At 39.4% G+C, this 19760-nt stretch overlaps 1 protein-coding gene across 3 annotated transcripts in view; it reads right to left on the bottom strand.

Moving 5' to 3' along the window:
• Window positions 1-19531, bottom strand: part of LOC121297561 (polyunsaturated fatty acid lipoxygenase ALOX15B-like) — a 49702-nt gene extending 30171 nt beyond the window's left edge. For all 3 annotated transcript variants that reach the window (XM_041223921.1, XM_041223920.1, XM_041223922.1), the window contains exons 1-5: window positions 19350-19531; window positions 15770-15968; window positions 14602-14683; window positions 12992-13114; window positions 12589-12692 (exon numbers count right to left, since the gene is read on the bottom strand). In XM_041223921.1, the coding sequence (XP_041079855.1) occupies window positions 12589-12692; window positions 12992-13114; window positions 14602-14683; window positions 15770-15968; window positions 19350-19511 (670 nt within the window). In that variant the 5' untranslated portion in view covers window positions 19512-19531. The remainder of the gene's footprint in view (window positions 1-12588; window positions 12693-12991; window positions 13115-14601; window positions 14684-15769; window positions 15969-19349) is intronic.
• Between the last annotated feature and the right edge of the window lie 229 nt (window positions 19532-19760).

Consider the following 19760-nt stretch of genomic DNA (forward strand, 5'->3'; position numbering starts at 1 on the left):
ACTGTTTAGATATAATCGGCTTCCCTTTGGTGCTTCTTCAGCACCTGCTATATTCCAGAGGACTATGGAGGGGTTGTTGCAGGGGATCCCTAATGTGGCCGTATACCTAGATGACATCTTGGTCACAGGACACACAGAAAAGGAACACCTCTAGAGTTTGACAACAGTGTTAAGCAGCCTGGAAGCTGCAGGTCTGCGCCTTAAACGGAGTAAGTGTACTTTCCTCAAGAAAGAAGTGGTATTTCTAGGACACAAAATAGATGCCACAGGTTTTCACCCGGTGCAAGACAAAGTCAGGGCAATACAACAGGCCCCAGCTCCTAAGAATGTAACAGAATTAAAAGCATAGCTGGGACTATTGAATTATTATAATAAATTCCTTCCCAGTGTATCAACACTGTTGACAGCCCTGTATGCACTGTTACGCAAAGATGTGAAATGGATGTGGGGAGCTAAACAACAAGAAGCCTTTGAAGCATCAAAGAAACTGTTACGGTCATCTGATGTGCTAGTCCACTATGATGCAACTAAAGAGCTGATCTTGTCTTACGATGCTTCACCATATGGAGTAGGGGCTGTTCTGTCGCACTGTATGCCTGAGGGTGTAGAAAAACCAATTGGATTTGTATCCAGAACATTGACAGAGGCAGAAAAGAATTACTCTCAGCTGGACAAAGAAGGTTTAGGAGTGATATTTGGAGAACAAAAGTTCCACAATTACATATATGGTCGACATTTTACAATCTGTACAGACCATAAGCCATTGATCACCCTATTAAATGAGATGAAAGCTGTTCCACAGATGGCATCACCCAGAATCCAGAGATGGGCAGTAACCTTAAGAGCATACGAATATACAATTCAGTATAAGCCCGGAAAAGATTGTGGTAATGCAGATGATTTTAGTCGCATTCCATTGCCAGAAAGCCCACCAGCAAGAATGACTGAAGACAGATTATTATTGATGGACCACATGGACATGCCCCCGGTAACTGCATCACACATTAAGGCATGGATAGGGAAGGACCTAGTGTTGGCGAGAGCATGTGCTCAGAGGTTGGCCGGCACGAGTACATGAAACAGAGATGAGGCCCTTTTTCAGAAAAGACGAATTGAGCGTACTAGATGAATGCATACTCTGGGCAGCCAGGATTGTTATACCAAAACCAGGCTGAGTGCAAATCGTGAATCGGTTACACCAGGCTCACCCTGGGTCTACACGCATGAAAGGTCTAGCTCGAAGCTACATTTGGTGGCCAAAAATAGATGAAGACATTGAAATGCAAATCAAAACTTGTGAAACATGCCAAATACATCAGAAAGTTCCAGCTCAAGCACCACTGCATCCTTGGGAGTGGCCCGATAAACCATGGAGAAGACTACATATAGATTATGCAGGCCCATTCCTAGGAAAAATGTTATAATAGACGCACATTCAAAATGGATAGATGTTTACCCTTCCAATACATCGACAGCTTCAGCAACAATAGAGAAACTTCGTCACAGCTTTACCATCCCGCATCTAATGATTTAGTAGAGAGGGCTGTGCAAACTGTGAAAGAATATTTGAAGAAAACACCAGGAAACACTGTGGAAGTAAAATTGGCCAGAGCATTGTTTAGAGTTACAGGATTACACCACAATCAACAACAGGCTTGTCTCCGGCCGAAATGCTCATGGGAAGAAAATTCCGATCTACACTGGATCTTCTACAGCCTGACCTAAAAAGGAAAATTCAGAAGAGAAAACTGCGACTCAAAGAAAGACATGACAAACATTCCAAGCTCAGAACATTTGAACGAGGAGATCTGGTTTATGACAGGAACTCTGGACCAGGGGAAAAGTGGATTTTAGTGATTGTGCAAGATTCAATGGATCCTGTTTCATATACTGCTAAATTAGGAAATGGACAAATAGTGAGACGCCATGTGGATCAAGTCAGAGTGAGAGAAAAAATACACACCCCTGAGGAAAGTCCAGCAGTTATTCCAATAGACCAAGAGATAACTACAGAGTCAGGAAGCACCACATTGCAGGGAGAACGGTTAGGTACTTCAGAGATGGGGTCACCAGAAAGGGCTGAGCAACAAACAGCACCAGAGGATCCTCACAGAGATGGTCAAAGCAGGAATCCTGGAGAGACATCTGTAAATAGTTCTGTGCAACAGGAAGTACCAAGACATTCAGAGAGGACGAGAATACCTCCAAATTATGTCAAGGACTATGTTAATTAGATATTCATGGACAAGATAGTAGTAGCAACTTTAGAAGGGAGGAAGTGTAGTGACGTTGGCTGGCTAGGACGTCACTTCCGAAAAGAGGACTGAAGCACGACTGCAGACCCCCAGAAGTATTCATAGCGACATGGTTAATAGCATTAGGACTAACAGTATTGTGCAATTAAGAGGAATAATCACCAGCATGGATATGTTATAGACCATATAATAAATAGTTGTTCTGTTTGGGTTACCCTGGGTAGAGTGTCTTTATTGTGGGGAATTACACTATGAGGAACCCAAGATACAACATAAAAACTTGTCTTTTTAATTCTGTGCATCCAAATACTTGTAATTAAAAGTTTTAAGAATTAAGCCTACTGTTTATTATTCTGTCCTAAACCAGCAGTTTGTCATCCAAACTATTGTGACACTAAATTATTTATTAAATAAACGGGGTGTGTGTGTTCATCACATTATCCTCCATTTTATTGCAGAGGTACCGTGCAGTTGAGCGAAAATTGTAAAGGGTACTTAAGTTGAAACCTCCAGACAAAAGGGGTACAGTTTCAAAAAAAGGTTGAAAACCCCTAGCCAACAGTATAAACTATCAGGAATAGATAAGGAAAATGTTGACTAATACAATACAATAAGATTTATTTTAAGTTGTTGAAGGGCACCGATCTCTTAAACCAGGAAGGTCTGATAAACCCCTAGGTATGACTATATGTTGATGGACATTACATAAGCAAATTAAATATCCTTTTTTGGAATACCATGTTCCTTCTCAAAAATGTGTTTTAATATTAGCCTTTAATAATGGAAAATGGCAGCTTCAATTAATTTTCATGTATCTATTCAATGCAATGTTGTTTCTTCATTGTAATAAGAAATACGTTTCAACATTTACATTTTATTTTGTTTCTTAAAAAAAAAAAAAGTTTTTGGGGAGAGTAAAAAATACATTAACTTTGATTCATGTACTAAGGGTTACTCTTAAATTAATTCACAATCTAGTTTGTCGTAAACTGTGCATGCAAGACTTAGAAACTCAGCTTTTAGCTGAGTAATATATCCCAAAAACTGGGCTGAATTCGAAAATGCGAGAATTTGGGACATAAATGAAAATAGGGGAACTCTGTAAAACGGTGATTACATTAGAGATAAACTAATGTATCCTGTAACAAAACTGTAATAGTTGTTTTATTAGTACAGCAAAATACCACATATTTTAATTGAAAGGTTGTGGAAAGCAAATCTCTCTCTCTCTCTGATCGCAATGTTACAAATGCCTACAAGCTTTCCCACTCATGTGACGACTTAGTCCTGTGAGAGACAAGGACCAATCAAAATGCAAGACTTGTATACGGTTCCATCCCAAAAACTGTGCCTGTGTCATACCTCAATTGCCGACACTGAAGTGGCAATATTGCTGCGTGTAAAAGGGGAATTTAGAAAAGGAAATGAGCCTGCATTTTCTGTGGGAATATGGCTTAAGGGAAAACAATTAAGTGTGCATAGAATCTTTAAAGATTTCGACCGATAGGCAAAAAGTTTACTGTGCCTTGAAAATCTCTCCATGGCAACGCTGGGGCAGTCACGTAAAGAAAAAAAAGAACACCAAAACAATCTAAAGCTTTTCTGTTTTTTTTTTTTTTTTTTTTTTTTTTAAATGACTATTTACCCCAATATGAGTATTGTGGTTTTTCTTAGAATTCCAGGTTTCATCACAGCCTCGGACATTACCAATAAATAACTTATCTTATAATAATAATAATAATAATAATAATAATAATAATAATAATAATAATAATAATAATAATAAATGAATTCGACCTGTACGTTCTTGTTCTTCTTTGTACCTAGTAGTACACATTAACTGTCATGGTTTGTGAACTGTTTTTTTTTTTTTTTTTTTTTTTTTTGGACATTTATGTATTTTAACTTAATTTTACCCTTAAGTCGTTTTGTGCAACGGTTAACTAACTTACAGGTAATACTTAAGTATAATAGTAGAATTACTTAAGTTTCCACAAAGAGATTTCTCTTAAGTTTTTTATGCAACACACTTATACTTAGAGCACATTTAAGGAGAAATCTAAGGGGGAAATTTCACTTAAGATGTTTTATACAAACAGATATACAGCTGGCTAGTTAGACAGATAGATTAGACAGATTGACAGGTAGTTAGACATAAATAGGTAATTAGACAGCTAATTAAACATACAGTAAAACAGATAGCTAGTTAGACATATTAACAGCTAGTTAGACACAGCTAGCTAATTAGACAGTTAGCTAGTTAAAAATGTGTGTATGCATTTTATTTTTCTTCTCTCGCCTGTACCTTTTCATGTTGTCAATGCACAGCAGCCAATGCGTTTCAGCGCATGCATTTCTGTTTATCTGTACAGCTAGTAATCAGCTGGCGTGTGAGCTGCTGTGTACTGTCTAACTGTTATAGTGCACAGTGAACAATGTGAACAACTCGTATTGCCTGCGCCACTGTGCATGATCAAGCAAATGTATCTCTGTCTTTTCTAGGACAGATTGTACTTTGAGCACCCCCACTCACCACCCCTATTCTCCTTTTTGTGGGGTTTTAATAGAAAGTTGCCTGTGCTTTTGTGGTCCAATAAGATTAATAGTTATGGAATACATTTTACATAAACCAATCAGAACCCGAAGTGCCCAGGTATAGCAACCATTGCCTGGGACGTTAATATAAACTTGTGAACCCACAAAAACAGGGGTAGTCAGATGAACAGAGCAGGTTAACAGGCTTAATCTGTAAAGAAAGTAGTGCTGGGGCGCAAGCAATGACCATAATACCGCCCTAAGAACCGCGCATTCAAAATCATAACATGTTTATTTGAAAGAGTACTGTACGTACTAGTGTTAGATGTTTACATTCACATATTCTACATCATATACAAAGTATTAGTACGTACAGAAAAAAATAATTGCAAAAAAAAAGGCAACCGCAGGACAAATAATACATTTAAAAAAAAGCCTTTACACATGTTTTTGTTATGGTTTTGCATTTAAATGGGACCTCAACACAAACATTGGTTTCCACAGACTGCACTATTATCAGCGATGTGTATGCAACGGAAGCTGCTGGTAGACTACAAAAACTTAGGCTAGGTAGTTATTATCTTAGTATGTTTCTATTCTCTATGAATTAAATTCTATTCACTTAAAAATGGACTCAAATGGGGGAAAAATAAGGGGCTGCAGTACCAGTTCTAGATCCTATTTGGGAACCATACTTTTCATGGAAGGACGCAACCTCAGAGCCCCTTTAAGAAATTACACTGCCAGGAAATGTGCCCCAGGGGACACCGAGTCAATTTTGTCATGGCACACTGATATTGCTGCCAGGTATACCTTCAAAGTTTTCCTGCATCAAACAAGTGTTATAAGGTTAATTAACTCGGCTGTGGCAAAGAGGTCGACTTGGGCAAGTCGAAACCTCTCCCAAATTTGTTTCATCACTTGAGGATGCAGCCTCCACTCCGAGCTGTCTGGAACTCCTCTGGACAGGAGGTCTGCTGCCTGGGGAGGTGAACCACCCTGATGGAATGCAAGTTTTTGTGTGTCCAGGACAGGAGTCTGTGCGCTGTGTAGTGAAGGCCCATTGGGCGCAGGCCTCCTTGGTGATTTATGTAGGCTACCACTGTGGTATTCTCTGTCTGGACCAGCACATGCTTGTGTGCTAACTGCTGGTGAAAATGGGATAACACCAGGCTCACTGCTTGCAGCTCTTGCGCATTTATGTGCCCTTGCTACCAATGTCCCTTCCACTGACCTCTTATTCCTCTACCGTTCCAGACCACTCCCCAGACCAGGCTTGAAGCGTCTGTAGTGATCACTTCCCTTCTGTGAGGGGATCTGAGGGGAGATCCGAGGCGTAGATTGCTGGGACCGATCCACCACTCCAGTGTCTTCCGGCATTGTCTGGACACTCGCACCAGCCGGTACCGATCTCAGACCGGGTGCACCTTGAGCGTATTCACCCAGGTTTGAAGCGGGCACATTCTCAGCAGCCCTAGTGGAAGCATTCTCGAGGCGGCTGCCATCAGCCCCAACAACCTCTGATATACTTTGACCTGTAGGAGAGTGACCTCTCTGAATAGGGAGAGTGTGGTTTCCAATGACCGAATCCTGTTCCAACAGTGAGGCAACCATGTTCACAGAGTTCAGTTTGATCCCCAGGAGCACTGTGGACTGATACCATACGAAGATCGTGCGACGGATCGGGACGTGAAAATAGGTGTCTTGCAGGTCAATCGATGTGAACCAGTCGCCCGGTTGGACGGACTGCGGGATACGCTGTGCTGTGAACATGTTGACCTTCCTCTGTTTGAGGAACAAGTTGAGGACCCTGAGGTCCATAGTTGGTCTGAAATTCTTGGACACCAGGAAGTACCTGGAGTAGAAGCCACTGAGGGCATCACTTGGACTTACCAAGCATACACTGTTCTTCCTTTGAAGACTGGTGATCTCCTGATGAAGGAGTATCACCCTCGCTGGTCCTACGGTGGGGAGGAACACACCCTTGAAGAGTGGCAGAGTGAATCCATGTCTCATAGTCGATATCACCCAGGAGTCCTGGGTGCAGCCTTGCTATGGGTCGTTGCCGTTGGTGGGGTTTTGGTGGCAGCCGGAGCCCCTCAGGGGCGATCTCCCTTGGGCTGGGAGGGGGCGGGTCTTTCTTAGGCCCCGCCTCGATCTCCAGCCAGAGAACCGGTTACCCCTGGCCTGTGGTGGTCCCCTGCCGCTAGCCTTGCCTCTGCCTGCTTGCCTACTCTGTGGTGGAGGGCAGTGTTCAGACCCTTTTACCCCAGCAGGTTGCAAATGCCACCTTGGGCGCTGACTGTAAGCCAGAATGCGCGAAAACTTTGAGGCGACCTCTGTGGCCTTGAGGGACCTTTCAAGGCTCACATCAATGGTCACCCCAAAAGACTGCCCTGGTGTAATGGGGGCATCCAGCAGCGTCACCGTTCTCAGTCTCCACGACCTTGGCGTGTTTCAGCCACAAATGCTGGCGAGCGGCCACCATCGCTGCCTGCGACCTCCCTGATGCCTGACCTAACTCCCCCATTAGGTTAGTCATCGCCTTAGCAACCGCCTGGAGCTCCCCTGTGTCTGCCTCTGTAGCTCTGTCCTGCAGCCTCTCCGCCAACTGGTTTTGGTAGAGTACCAGTATGGCCATGGTGTTCGCTGCTCGCACTGACAGCGCTGCCGACACGTATGCTTTTTTTAACATCGTGTCCGTTGTACTGCAAGGCTTGGACGGACAGGTTGGGTCCTTATCACTCTTGGTGGAGGTGGAACCTTGCACCAACACCGTGACCATGTCCCCAATAGTGGGGAATGTGCCTAGGCCTGCTTCTTAGGCTCCTGCAGTCAGAAGCAGAGACCAAATCCAGGAAGTCTTGGCATAAGGGGAGGGCATGCTATGGGTGCCCTTTTTACTAGAAGAAGCAGTTTCCCTTTCCCTCCTGTTCCGCCAGCCAGGGGACGTCCATAGCTGCAGCTGCACGCTGCATTAGCACCCGGAACCTTTCCCTCTGCATGTGTGGAAAGGACGGCAAGGTGCTCCCCACTGTGGCCTGCCAGATGGAGGTGGCTGGGTCTGAGACGTCCGACCTTGATGCTGAGGACAGCTCGTCTGGGCTAAGGGGTCTAGGCAGAGGGGATGGGGAATGAGACTGTGGGGGCTGGGGCTGCCCGGTGGTAGGGGGCAGCCTGCCCTGAGATTTTAATAGGGTCTCCAGCATGGTTTGCTGACCCATTACAGTCTCTGCCAGCTCCGCGAAGCACCACTCGGCTGAGCTTGGGCGCCTTCGAGGCCACTGTGACGGTGATCATCTGCACCTGCGTGGGGAAGGGGAGCAGTGTCTGCGTGGCGACCTCCTGTCCCCTGGTGAAGGGGAGTGGTGCCTGCACGGTGACCGTCTGTCCCCTGGTGTGCGTCCCCTCGAGTGGTACCGCCTCAGTAATGGCCGCTTGCTAATCCCTTAAAGGGGAAGAAACCAGCTCTAGTCAGAAAAATGACGCGAGAATAAGCGAGAGCACTCTTACCAGCACTCAAGAGTGTAATTTTACTGTGGATTTATTAAACTTATTTGGTTAAACCAAACAAATCAGCCAAATTTGGTACGCGCAAGCAAAAGCTATCTACGACCTGTCTCAGTGAGATGAGAGAGAAAATGGCGATGTGCTACTGTGAGGACGTCCCTCTTCAACAGGTGGTGGAAGGGACTTCTCCCTCACAGCAGGGCCCCGATAGGACATCTTTTGTATATATGCTCAGAGAGGCTCTCCCATTCGGTAATGGTTGTCATACAAATGGAAAGGGAACCATAAACTTAAAGCATTAATTTAATTAAGACTGTAAAATATACATATATAAAAAAAGGGACAGTGGTCTTTTTGTTGATTTGTGTTGTGTAAATTTCCTTTATATTGTGTTTTTTTTTTTGGTTTTCATAAATCATCTCTTATGTGTTATTTTTTTTCCCTTTCACATTGTGGTGAGATTTTTTTTATTTTTTTTTGTATTCTTATTAGACTTCATTATCTACCACCAATGTTCAAGTGTGTGTGTGTGTTATATATGTATATATATATATATATATTATATATATAATATATATATATATATATATATATATATATATATATCTATATATATATAATTTTATTATTATAAATAATAATAATAATAAATAATAATAATAATAATTATAATAATTAATATAGAAAAGGTACATCCATGTTTCTAAAGGCAGAATTAATATCAATTTAGTAATAAATATATAAATGTTATAAAATTTTCCCTTCCGGAAGTGATTACAGAAATGTACTGTGATAAATATGTGTGCTTTTATACTGACACACTTGACAAAAGGTAATTGAACAACAATTAATTGTCCTCATTTAACACTGTAAACTTAAATAATTTTAACATTTGCAGTTTCCAAGTTAAGGTTATATTTCCAAGTTAAGGTTAGAGTCTGTTTCTGTGTGACTCTCGTTTGTCGATTTAACATGGGTGGAACACGCTTGTTGACATACTGCTCAAGCGCATATTTTGTATTTTATAATTGGAAGCTTCCGTCGTTTTTAAAAAAGTATAATTTATTGAATTCACTTCTATATTCATTATCAAATACATTTATGTGCTGAAAAACAACCATGTTTTGATGATAAGTAATATAATAATAATAATAATAATAATAATAATAATAATAATAATAATAATAATGTATAGATAAAGAAATCTGTGCTCTTTGTTAACACAAAAAGGGTTAAAAAGTGGCCTAACAGGACATTTTTTTAAACAGACATACCACAACCTAAAATAACCTTAAAATGAAGTCTAAGACAGACGTTGCCTAGGGACCATGTCAAAAACATGTTGTGCATTGGTTACTTGTTTGTTGCCCGACGTTATACATCAGTAGATATATATACATCAGTATAACGTCTTGTGCCCACTGGGTTCCATGTCTTAATGAAGTTCGTTGATAACTAACGTGAACCTGATGGACACGATAGTGTCGAAAGGCGTTGTTTGTTTGTATGTTTGTTTGTTTTTATAGTCATGTTTTAAAGTAATAAAGAGATTTTTTTTTTAAGAAAATAAACAAGCAGGAGTTAGACAATTGATCCTTTTGAAGCAAAATAACGAGAGTGCGACCGTGCATGTCTCTAAGGAAACTGTTTTGGTAAGCCACTTAAACTGAAAGTTTGGCTGAAAGAATTTTGAACTTTTGCATTGCCGTAGAGATTACTTTTACTATATGTAATTGCCTGGTCAGCACCTCGTTAATATCAGGCAGTTTAGTGCACAAATGACCTTTCTTGTTTATATATATATATATATATATATATAGTATATAGTCAAATGTTTGAGTATACCTGCTTGAAACCAGGTTTTTCATGATTATCTATGCTTTTAACTGTATAAACTTGTCTATAAATACTTAATATTTCATTATATGATACGTGTACTTATATAAGCTGATAATCACAAGTGAATTGCATTCAAAAATTTAATTTTTAAATGAAAATGTAAATCTTGTCAGTTTCAGTGAAATGGTCACCCAAAGCAAGGGGATTTCAGTCTGAAGCCCAAGTCAGTTAAAAGTCTGAAATGTGTATAACATGGTGTTAGAACATTGGCCTAAGTATAAAAGTGTCTTTGTTAGATGTTCTCTGAGTTACCTAGCATGATACCTAATTAACCTTGTGTCACCAATTATTGTTAACAGGTGAGGGTCCATGATTACTATAAATATAGGTAGCATAGGCACAAGTTTGTCATTCCTGAATGTAAGGGAACATAAAATGGCAAAATACGCTCAGCTAAACAAAGAAAAAAGACAGTCTGTAATTACTTTAAGAAATGAATGTCAATCTTTAAGACAAATCGCAAGAACTTTGCAAGTGTCTGTAACTGCTGTGGCCAAGACCATCAAACGATTTGAAGAAACTGGCACTCATGAGGACCGAACAAGGGCAGACAGGCCAAGGGCGACCTCAGAATCAGAGAACAAGTTCATTCGAGTCACAAGTCTGCGAAACCGGTGATTAACTGTCCCTGAAACACAAGCTCAGCTAAATGCTACTAGAAGCACAGATGTTTCAACATCAACTGTTCAGAGGAGATTGCGTGAAGCTGGCCTAACTGGAAGAATTGCTGCAAAGAAACCATTGTTAAGAGTGCAGAATAAGACGAAGAGACTTGCCTGTTCCAAAAAAGTTGGTCTTATGGACTGATGAGTCAAAATGTGAAATATTTGGGTCCAACCACACAGTATTTGTAAGACGCAGAGAGCATGAGCTCATGAGTTCTGCATGTGTGGTTCCCACTGTCAAGCATGAAGGAGGCAGTGTCATGGTCTGGGGTTGCTTTGCTGGTGACAGAGTTGGTGATCTTTACCAAGTCCATGGCAAGCTCAACCAGCATGGCTGTCATAGCATACTTTAGAGGCATGCCATTCCATCACGATTACGGCTAGTTGGGCAGTCCTTCATTCTTCAGCAAGCTAATGAACCCACCTCAAAGTTGTGCAAGAACTATCTGGCAAAGAAGGAAATGAAGGACAACTCAATCTAATGACCTGGCCTGCCCACTCTCCAGACCTCAATCCCATAGAACTTGTATAGGATGAACTGGACAGAAGATTAAAGCAATGCTACCCACAAGTGCCCTACATGTCTGGGAATTGCTGCAGAAGAGCTGGGAAGACATGTCGGGTGATTTCCTGCTGAAACTTGTTAACCGAATGCCTCGGTTTGTGAGGCTGTTTTTAAGGCAAAGGGTGGCTATTTTGAGGAATCCAAGATTGATACCATTTTCAATTTTCTTGAACATTGCTTGATACTCCTTATGTTTTGTATTATATATTGTAATATATGTTTTCATTTTCAAGTATTTACAGAAACATATACAAGGTAAAACATTGTCAATTATGAAAAAAACCTAGTTTCCAGCAAGTGTACTCAAACTTTTGACTATATAATGAGGAAATTCTAGCCTTTTGGGAATGCATTGATAGTTGGGGACAGGGGTGACAGGGGTTATTTTTACTTATTATTTTATTTGCCCAGGTGTATGGATATCTAAAAACAACTGTTTTTATTGGGTGTCCGACAGCAGAAAATAAAATAAAGGTTTTGATTGGAAACTACAAACTTTTGTATATTTGTTTTTGTTATTATAAACGGTTACTAGCAATTGTATATTATATCTGTTTATTTTTTTTATATTACTATTAGGTGTACCAGAACACTAGCATTATTAATATTTTGTTTAAAATACCCTAGTAGTATTATCGATTGTGTATCTCTATGCTACTATTATTTTCATCTGCTCTTATAGTATACTGCAAATTCTGGTTACCATACAGTATTTGAATTGAATTACATTGCACTATATATGTATTATTACTGAATTTGGTACTTGTATTTATTTTTCCTGGGTAATTGTGTAAAAATGTGTTGGCATCTTCCAGGTGGAGGGACCGCGTCAAAAGAACAAATTCATTTAACTGAAAACAATATCAATAGGCTAAGTATGGGAGCTTTCAGCCAGTTCAACATTCTACCGCTGAGAACCAGGATCATCTTGCTTAACTTTAGCAACTTTTTTAACGTTCAGTGTTAACTCCCATTCAAATACATCTGGATCACAGCAGACAAATTAATTTTAAGCCTTGTCTGTGCTCTGGGGCAGAGCAACCAGGGCGGGGTTACAAACATATAGACATTAAGATAGATAGCTAGTTAGACAGATTGTCAGAAAGCTAGAAAAACAGATGCTATTCTTTTCAATGTGATAACAACAGACAGACAGTACCTGACTCTTCAGTTTTGTTGACTCCAAAGTAATTCTCTATGTCTTCCATGGATCTCCAGTGAGTTTGAAAGTGTATAAATTCCACTAGTTTCAGTTTCACCAGACTGAGGGATTAAAACAGAAAAAAAAAAATCTTTCATCATTTCAGAAAAAAAACAAGATCTCAGTACAAATTCTGTGATCTGAGTACAATGTTTCAAACAACAGAAAAACTACTCTGGCCACTTTCTGTGGGATTCATGAGAAAAAAAAAAAATCAACAATGGAAGAATTAGGAAGAAACAATTACAAAAGAAAAAATAAATGAGAAAGAAAAGAAAGAATAAAAAAGAAAAAAGAAAAGAATGTAATTTGAATAAACAATAAAATGAAAAATGATGAAAGAAAGAAAATTAGATCTTACGCAACGGTGAGTGTAAACTGAAACTCTGTGTTTTTGCAGAATGAAAATTGCACGTCCAGTGGCAGATTGCAAGTCTTCTTAATAGCCACGCATTTCGGCATTCCTTTTGCATAGGTCTTCCATCTTAGTGAAAAGTAAAGAGAAAGTGTGTACAAAGCAGGCATAGTCAGCTAAGAACTACAGCTCCCAGCATGCCTCTGAATGTGTGCCAATGGCAAGGTATGCTGGGAGCTGTAGTTCTTTAAAGAGCAACTATCTGGGATTTTTATGAACTGCATTTCAGTCCCCACATGTTGCTCCAGCTGTTTAAGTAACATCCCTGCAATTGTAACCTTCATTGTTAACATTCTGACAAGTTTTTACTCTTCCAAAGAAGTCCTCAAAATAATGTCCGCCGTTCATGGAGTGCAGATTTTGTGCAGCATAAAGGCTGGGTTATATTCCATCGGCCGACCGTTGCTCGACTGAAAACCCAGCTGCAGCAGGTTGCTCTTTTATCACCTGATCAACCCAGCCCTGTTATCGTCCATCACTGAACTATGAACGCACGCAACAAAGTAGATCAACTTGATACATTTATATGAAAGAAATGCATATTAAACAATCACAATTTGGTGGATATCACCGGCTTGTCCCAAGAAATTAAATTAGGTGACAGAGTTTTTCACTACCCAGATTGTTATCGCCATAGGTGCTGAGCGTTATAGAAAGTCTGATAATAGAATGTTCTCAGAATTTAGATAAATAAATAAAAGTGCATAAATATATATATATATATATATATATATATATATATATATATATATATATATATATATATATATATATATATGACACACACACACACACACACACACACACACAAACACATTTGCAGTGAATCAGCTTATAATCAGCTCTACTGCATATATGCAGAGAGTCTGTCGCCCATTTGAGCACTGTAATAACCATAATAAGAAGGTCAGCGACGAGGTCAAAGTTCAACTGATTTACACTCTCAGCGACTAGTTTTCCAGCAGGGCGACTGTCGGTAGAAAATATAAACTGCACGTTGACCCGACAACTAGCGGTCATTTTTCTGTCCAACGACGGTCGGGCGATGTCGTATAAACAAACCTTAAGTCATGAGATCTATCCTGAAAATGCCAAAAAAAAAAAAAAAAAAAAAAAAACCCTATTAATATTCCACACAAATGGTTCAGCATGGTGGCTTGTTATTGCTGTGCCCCTATTCTGTAAGAAACAAGATAAACTTTGCGTTTATCTATGGAGGCGATTTTGTGATCACATGACTTGCACTGCACAGAGTCTCCACATCTTTGTGTGTGGAACTTTGAAAATGTAAAAACTAGTCAGAATGTTAACAGTGAAGGTTCGAATTTCAAGGATGTCACAAATCAATATGTGGGGACTGAGAACTAAATTCTTTAAAATCCCTGAAAGTTGCTCTTTAGTGCTGTGGTCTTGTATCAACCAAACTATAGACTTCTACTACAGTGCAAAACAAGGGCAGTCAGCTAGGAACTACAGCTCCCAGCATGCCTCTGTAGCCGCAGCTATGTTGAGGCATGCTGGGAACTGTAGTTCTTTTTTGATTGGTTGCTATGTACCTAAAAGTCTTCTTTCGTTGGTTCAGCTCTTTCTCTCTATTCTGCTTCAAGATGTCCAGTTCATCCTCATTGGGTTTCTTTGCTGCAACACAAGTCACATTTATACTCTCATTAATAGGAATAACTAGCTACCTGTCTACCCAACTAACTGTATGTTTTGCTATAAAACTAGCACGCTAGCTGTCTAACTAGCTATCCAAATAGCTATCTGTCTACCTAGCTATCTGTCGGTCTGGCTATCTTAGAAAGCAATAATAATGATACATTCATTTTTATTTTTTTTCTTATCAATGAAAAGTCTATATTGGTAGATTTCCAATAATAATAATAATAATAATAATAATAATAATAATAATAATAATAATAATAATAATAATAATAACTTGGCTTGCCACAACCCTTTAAAGGATTAAACGGTTAAGATATGGATGGATGGATGGATGGATGGATATTAACCATTTCTGTGCTAAGGCCCTGGTAATTCCCTGTGCTAGAGGCATTTTATGAATTTGTGAATCTACTGGTTTACATAAAAATTACGCTATTTTCCAGTCTAGATACCCCTGGCAAACCAAATATTGTTTTTTTTTTTTTTATTTTGGTTTTTTTGGTCAGACTCTGAAGTTTCTATTGGTGCCATTATTGCGATTATGATTAAAAAAAATAAAATCTGGGCTATGCCCGACTGTGGCCGGGAGCTCCCAGGGGGCGGAGCACAATTGGTCGAGCGCTGCCTAGGTTGGGAGGGCTCAAGTCAGCTGGGTAATCCTTGTCTCAATAGTGCACACCAGCATTCCTGTTGATGGCTGGGTGCCTGAGATGTCAGCTGTGCTGTCACCAGATCTGCATTGTTCTTCGATGCCATAGGTCTAGTGACTGAGCTGTGTACTTGCAGTGTGTAAAAAGAGGTCGGTTTGACAGTGCACGTTTCAGAGAATGTCTGAGTGCGCTTGTCTTTACCTCTCCTGAGTCACTGTAGGGGTTGCAGTGGTGAGAACGGGTCTTAAAAACAATTGCCCATTCCAAATTTAAAAATAAATAAATAAATAAATACATTTACAAAAAGGTAAACATGAAATTAATTAAAGTTCATTTTTTTAATCGCATGCATTTTTTTTTAATTGTTTGACAGCAGCTTGTTTGATAGCAGTACTAAGGCAGTGCTGACCTGTGCCCTCTCTCAGCTCCACACTCTGATTCTTTTTCACCCAGCTGTTAAAGGGGAACCTGAAGCTTGCTCCTCCTGCACAGTCCTCCACGATCACTTTGGAACAGAACCAGCGTTTCCCCTGAAAGCGTGCATGTTCCAGTCTCACCAGCACGATATCTCCCAAACTCTCCTTGCAGTGCATTTTATATTGCTTGTGCTGCAAAGGCAAAAATAAAACATTAGCAATCTCTCCATCTAATGGATCTATTAGTTTGTCTATCTATCTACCTATCTGTCTAACAAGGGCTAGCTATTTGTCAACTAAAAAAAAAAAAAAAAAACAATTTCATTCTGTACTGTAACGTAAGCAATCTGTTTTGTTTGAAAAAAAAATTATGCTGTTAATGTATTGCTTGGAAGAAAAAAAAGAAGTAATATTTATTTATTTATGCATTTGTGTATATCAAGTGTTTAATAATGTATTATCAAAATTTTAAAAAAGTCTAAAACCTATTTCTCTCTCTAATTAGCTAGCTATGTTTCTATTTGTCTGTCTAACTAGCTGTCTTTCTATCTGTATGTCTCTCTAACCAGCTGTTATCTCGATTGTCTTTTTCTATTATCTCTGTTATCTCTTATTGGTCTACCTGTCTGTATAATTAGCTATCTATATTTGTCTACGTGTCTGTGTAACTAGACAACTATCTATTCCATTTGAAAAATTATCAAATGGAATAGAACTATCTAGTCCATTTGAAAAATGATCCTGTCGACATGGAGTTAACGTTGTTTCAGATATTTTTATTCCCTTAGAGAAATGTATGTTGGCAATAGGGGATGTTGTGGGTTGTGCTGAGTTTAAATTGGCATCTCTGATGAGTGGCTTGATTGTTGTTTTTTGGGTTCAGTTGATTTAGTCTCTAAAGTTGTGGAAAAGGGTATTGTTATTGATGATACGTTTTTTTCAGGTTTCACCACTCGCTGTTCCAGTGAAGAGAATAACTCTGTAATGTTCCCCCATTTTTAAAAAATGAAACTCTAGAAAGAGTTAGCTCGCCATGGGCAATTCATGTCGGGGTTAAAGAGAATCCCTTTGGGCTGTAAATCCCCCAGCTTAAGCATGTAGTATCATTTAGAAGACAGGTATTTATGGTGCTTAATGATGTAAATGAAGATTTAAATATTGCTCTTAAATTTAAGATTTAGGGTACAGAGCTTGTGGAGATTAGGAGAGTGGCTATGGACTTTTATAAAGAATTATTTTCAGCGGATATTGTGGAGAAAACTGGGGCCACAGTGCCTCCTGCAGAATCTCCCTCACCTGCTGAAGAGGATGCTAGAGGGTTAGGCAGCCTTCTAACTTTGGGAGAATTGACTGATGCCCTACTAGGGCTGAGTAATGGTAAAGTACCTGGACTCGATGGTTTCCCCGTCAAACTGTATAAAGCCTTTTGGCCTCTTCTGGGAGAGTATTTGTAAGAGGTTTTTGGAGAGTGTGTACAAGAAGGAGTGTTACCTCAGATTTACAGGAGAGCTGTTATTACTCTTCTTAAGAAAGGTGATCTGTGTGATATAAAAAAACTGGAGACCTGTATCAATTCTTGGTGCGGATTATAAAATAATTTCTAGAGCCCTGGAAAATCGTTTACATACTATAATAAGAAAGGTGGTGCATGTCAAACTTATTGTGTAAGTGACAGATCCATTTTTGATAATATTTTTTGGCAGCCTCCAAATTATTTGGTTTTAAGGCAGGTTTAGTTTCGCTTGATCAAGAAAAAGCTTTCGATAGGGTTGACTACCTCTGGAGAGCTTTGGAAGTGTTTAGGTTTGGGTCTGTTTGGCAGGGCGATTGTTCGGCACAATGGGGAATTAGTGTTGGTGTAATTTGTAAGTGAGAATTGTATGTGAAAAATTGTGTATCTTTTTGGAATAGATTTGTGTGATTAAATTATTGTTTACAAACAGGCGCTCAATTTGAAACTTGCTGCCTGCTAGGCTTGGTTGAGGGGAAGGGCAGCAAATGATTGGTTGTGCTGGTCCTCACAATCAGCATGTGGGCAGGTCTTGACCGAGTGTTCGTCAGCATAAAAACATCTGGTTGAGATGGATCTTGGCAATTGCAACGCCATGCTTCAGAGGGGAGCGGCGTATACTCAAGAGGAGAGCGTCCTCTCTGCAGAAACAAGTTGAAGAGCATTTTGACAGGTTGGTCCATCCCTCAGGTTTCCAGTGAGCCAGTGAAGATCACAGCTTATGCTGATGACATTACATTCTCTTATAGTAATCAATCAAGCAGATATTGTTCAGTTAACTCAAGGACTGTTTGAAAGGTTGTCATCAGCAAGGATAAACTTGGCTAAAAACAGTGGGTTGCTTATAGGAGACTGGAAAGGTGGCCGTCTTCCAGATTTACCCAGTAGATTACAAGGATGGAGCAAGGATGGAATCCTTTATCTGGGAGTATATCTAGGTGATGACAGCATTATAAAAAAAAATTGTGAGGGAATGCTGGAGAAGGTGAAGGTCAGACTCCAGAGGTAGAGGTGGCTCATCCCGCAACTCTCCTATAGATGAGTAATGTTGATAATAAATAACTTGATGGCCTCTAGCTTATTACACAGTTTATCTGTTTAGTCGTATCGTCTCCCCCCCCCCCCCCCGGAAACTTTGGTTAGGCAAGTTCAATCAATGGTAATGGATTTCTTTTGGAGTGGAGTGCACTGGGTGAGAAAGAGTGTGGTCTATTTGCCATTGGTTGAAGGGGGCATGGCCTTATAGACATTTCCAGCAGAATTGCTGCATTCTGGTTTCAAGCCTGCAGAGGTTGCTGTATTCCCCTGAGAGACATTCTTAAATGCAGCTTGCTTCTTTGTTCCTTCACCAGGTGGGTGGGATGGGGTTAGATAAAACTTTGTTTTTTTGTCAGTTTAATAAATTGGATCTGAAACAGCTGCCAGAATATTATGGCAGTTCATTTAAAGCATGGAAGCTACTGACAGTAAAGAGGGATCCTGGGAATGTAACCTTCTACTGGCTTTTAGAAAAGTCTCTTGTAGCAAATCCTGGTTTAAAAACTAAATTGGTGGGATTTCAACAGTTTTATAGAGCATTTAGTACATTTAACATGAATAGTACAACTGAGACAGCTACTAGATTATCGAAGCTTCACATGGAAGAGTTCAGAGTCCTTGATTTCAGAGCTAGGGAAAACAATAAGATTAATGGTTTAAGTAATCAAGATTACCGTTTTTAGAATGTTGTTAATAAGCACAATGAAGCTGGATTTTAGTTATTGTAATACTACAAATACTTTAGAGAGCTTTCAGCAGATTTGGTGTATAGATGATGTGTTGTGTGACATTGAAGATGGTAAACTGTGTGTGAAGTTTTGATATTGCGTTGTTTGAATTCATATAATTAGCTTTACTAATACTAATATTTAATTAATGAAACAATTGTGTTTAATGTTTTTTTCAATGTTTTTGACTTTTTTATAAGTGTTTAATAAAGTATTTTCAAAAATAAAATATCTAACTAGTTATCCATCTATGTATTTATCTATCTGTCTATAATGACTCATAATGAATATACTCACCCTTTCATTAAAGAAATGCAGTCCTGTGTGGTCCAATTTCATTTTACTACTCTGGCCTTTTGTGCCGATCAGAGTAATAGAGACAGAATCTATAGTTGAGGCATGAGAGCAGTCTGCAGTGATAATTGAGATGTGATAAGCATAACTGAGTTTGTTCCCCATTGTGAAGCTTACTGTTCTCAACTCCTAGACAAAGAAAAAAACAAAATGATTGTAATGACAAATTGCAAAATGCATTACAGTAGAAATAACTGTGCAATAGGAATCTCATTTAAAACTGCAGTTTAATGGGAATCTCATTGAAACTGCTGTGCAATTAGAGTCTTGTTAAAACTGCTGTGCAGTTTGAATCTTGTTGAAACTGTCGATCAATAGGAGTCTCATTGAAAAAAACAGCAGCTACTGAATGCC

The sequence above is a fragment of the Polyodon spathula genome, chromosome 22 (genome assembly GCF_017654505.1).
Source record: "Polyodon spathula isolate WHYD16114869_AA chromosome 22, ASM1765450v1, whole genome shotgun sequence".
In the NCBI taxonomy this organism is placed as follows: Eukaryota; Metazoa; Chordata; class Actinopteri; order Acipenseriformes; family Polyodontidae; genus Polyodon; species Polyodon spathula.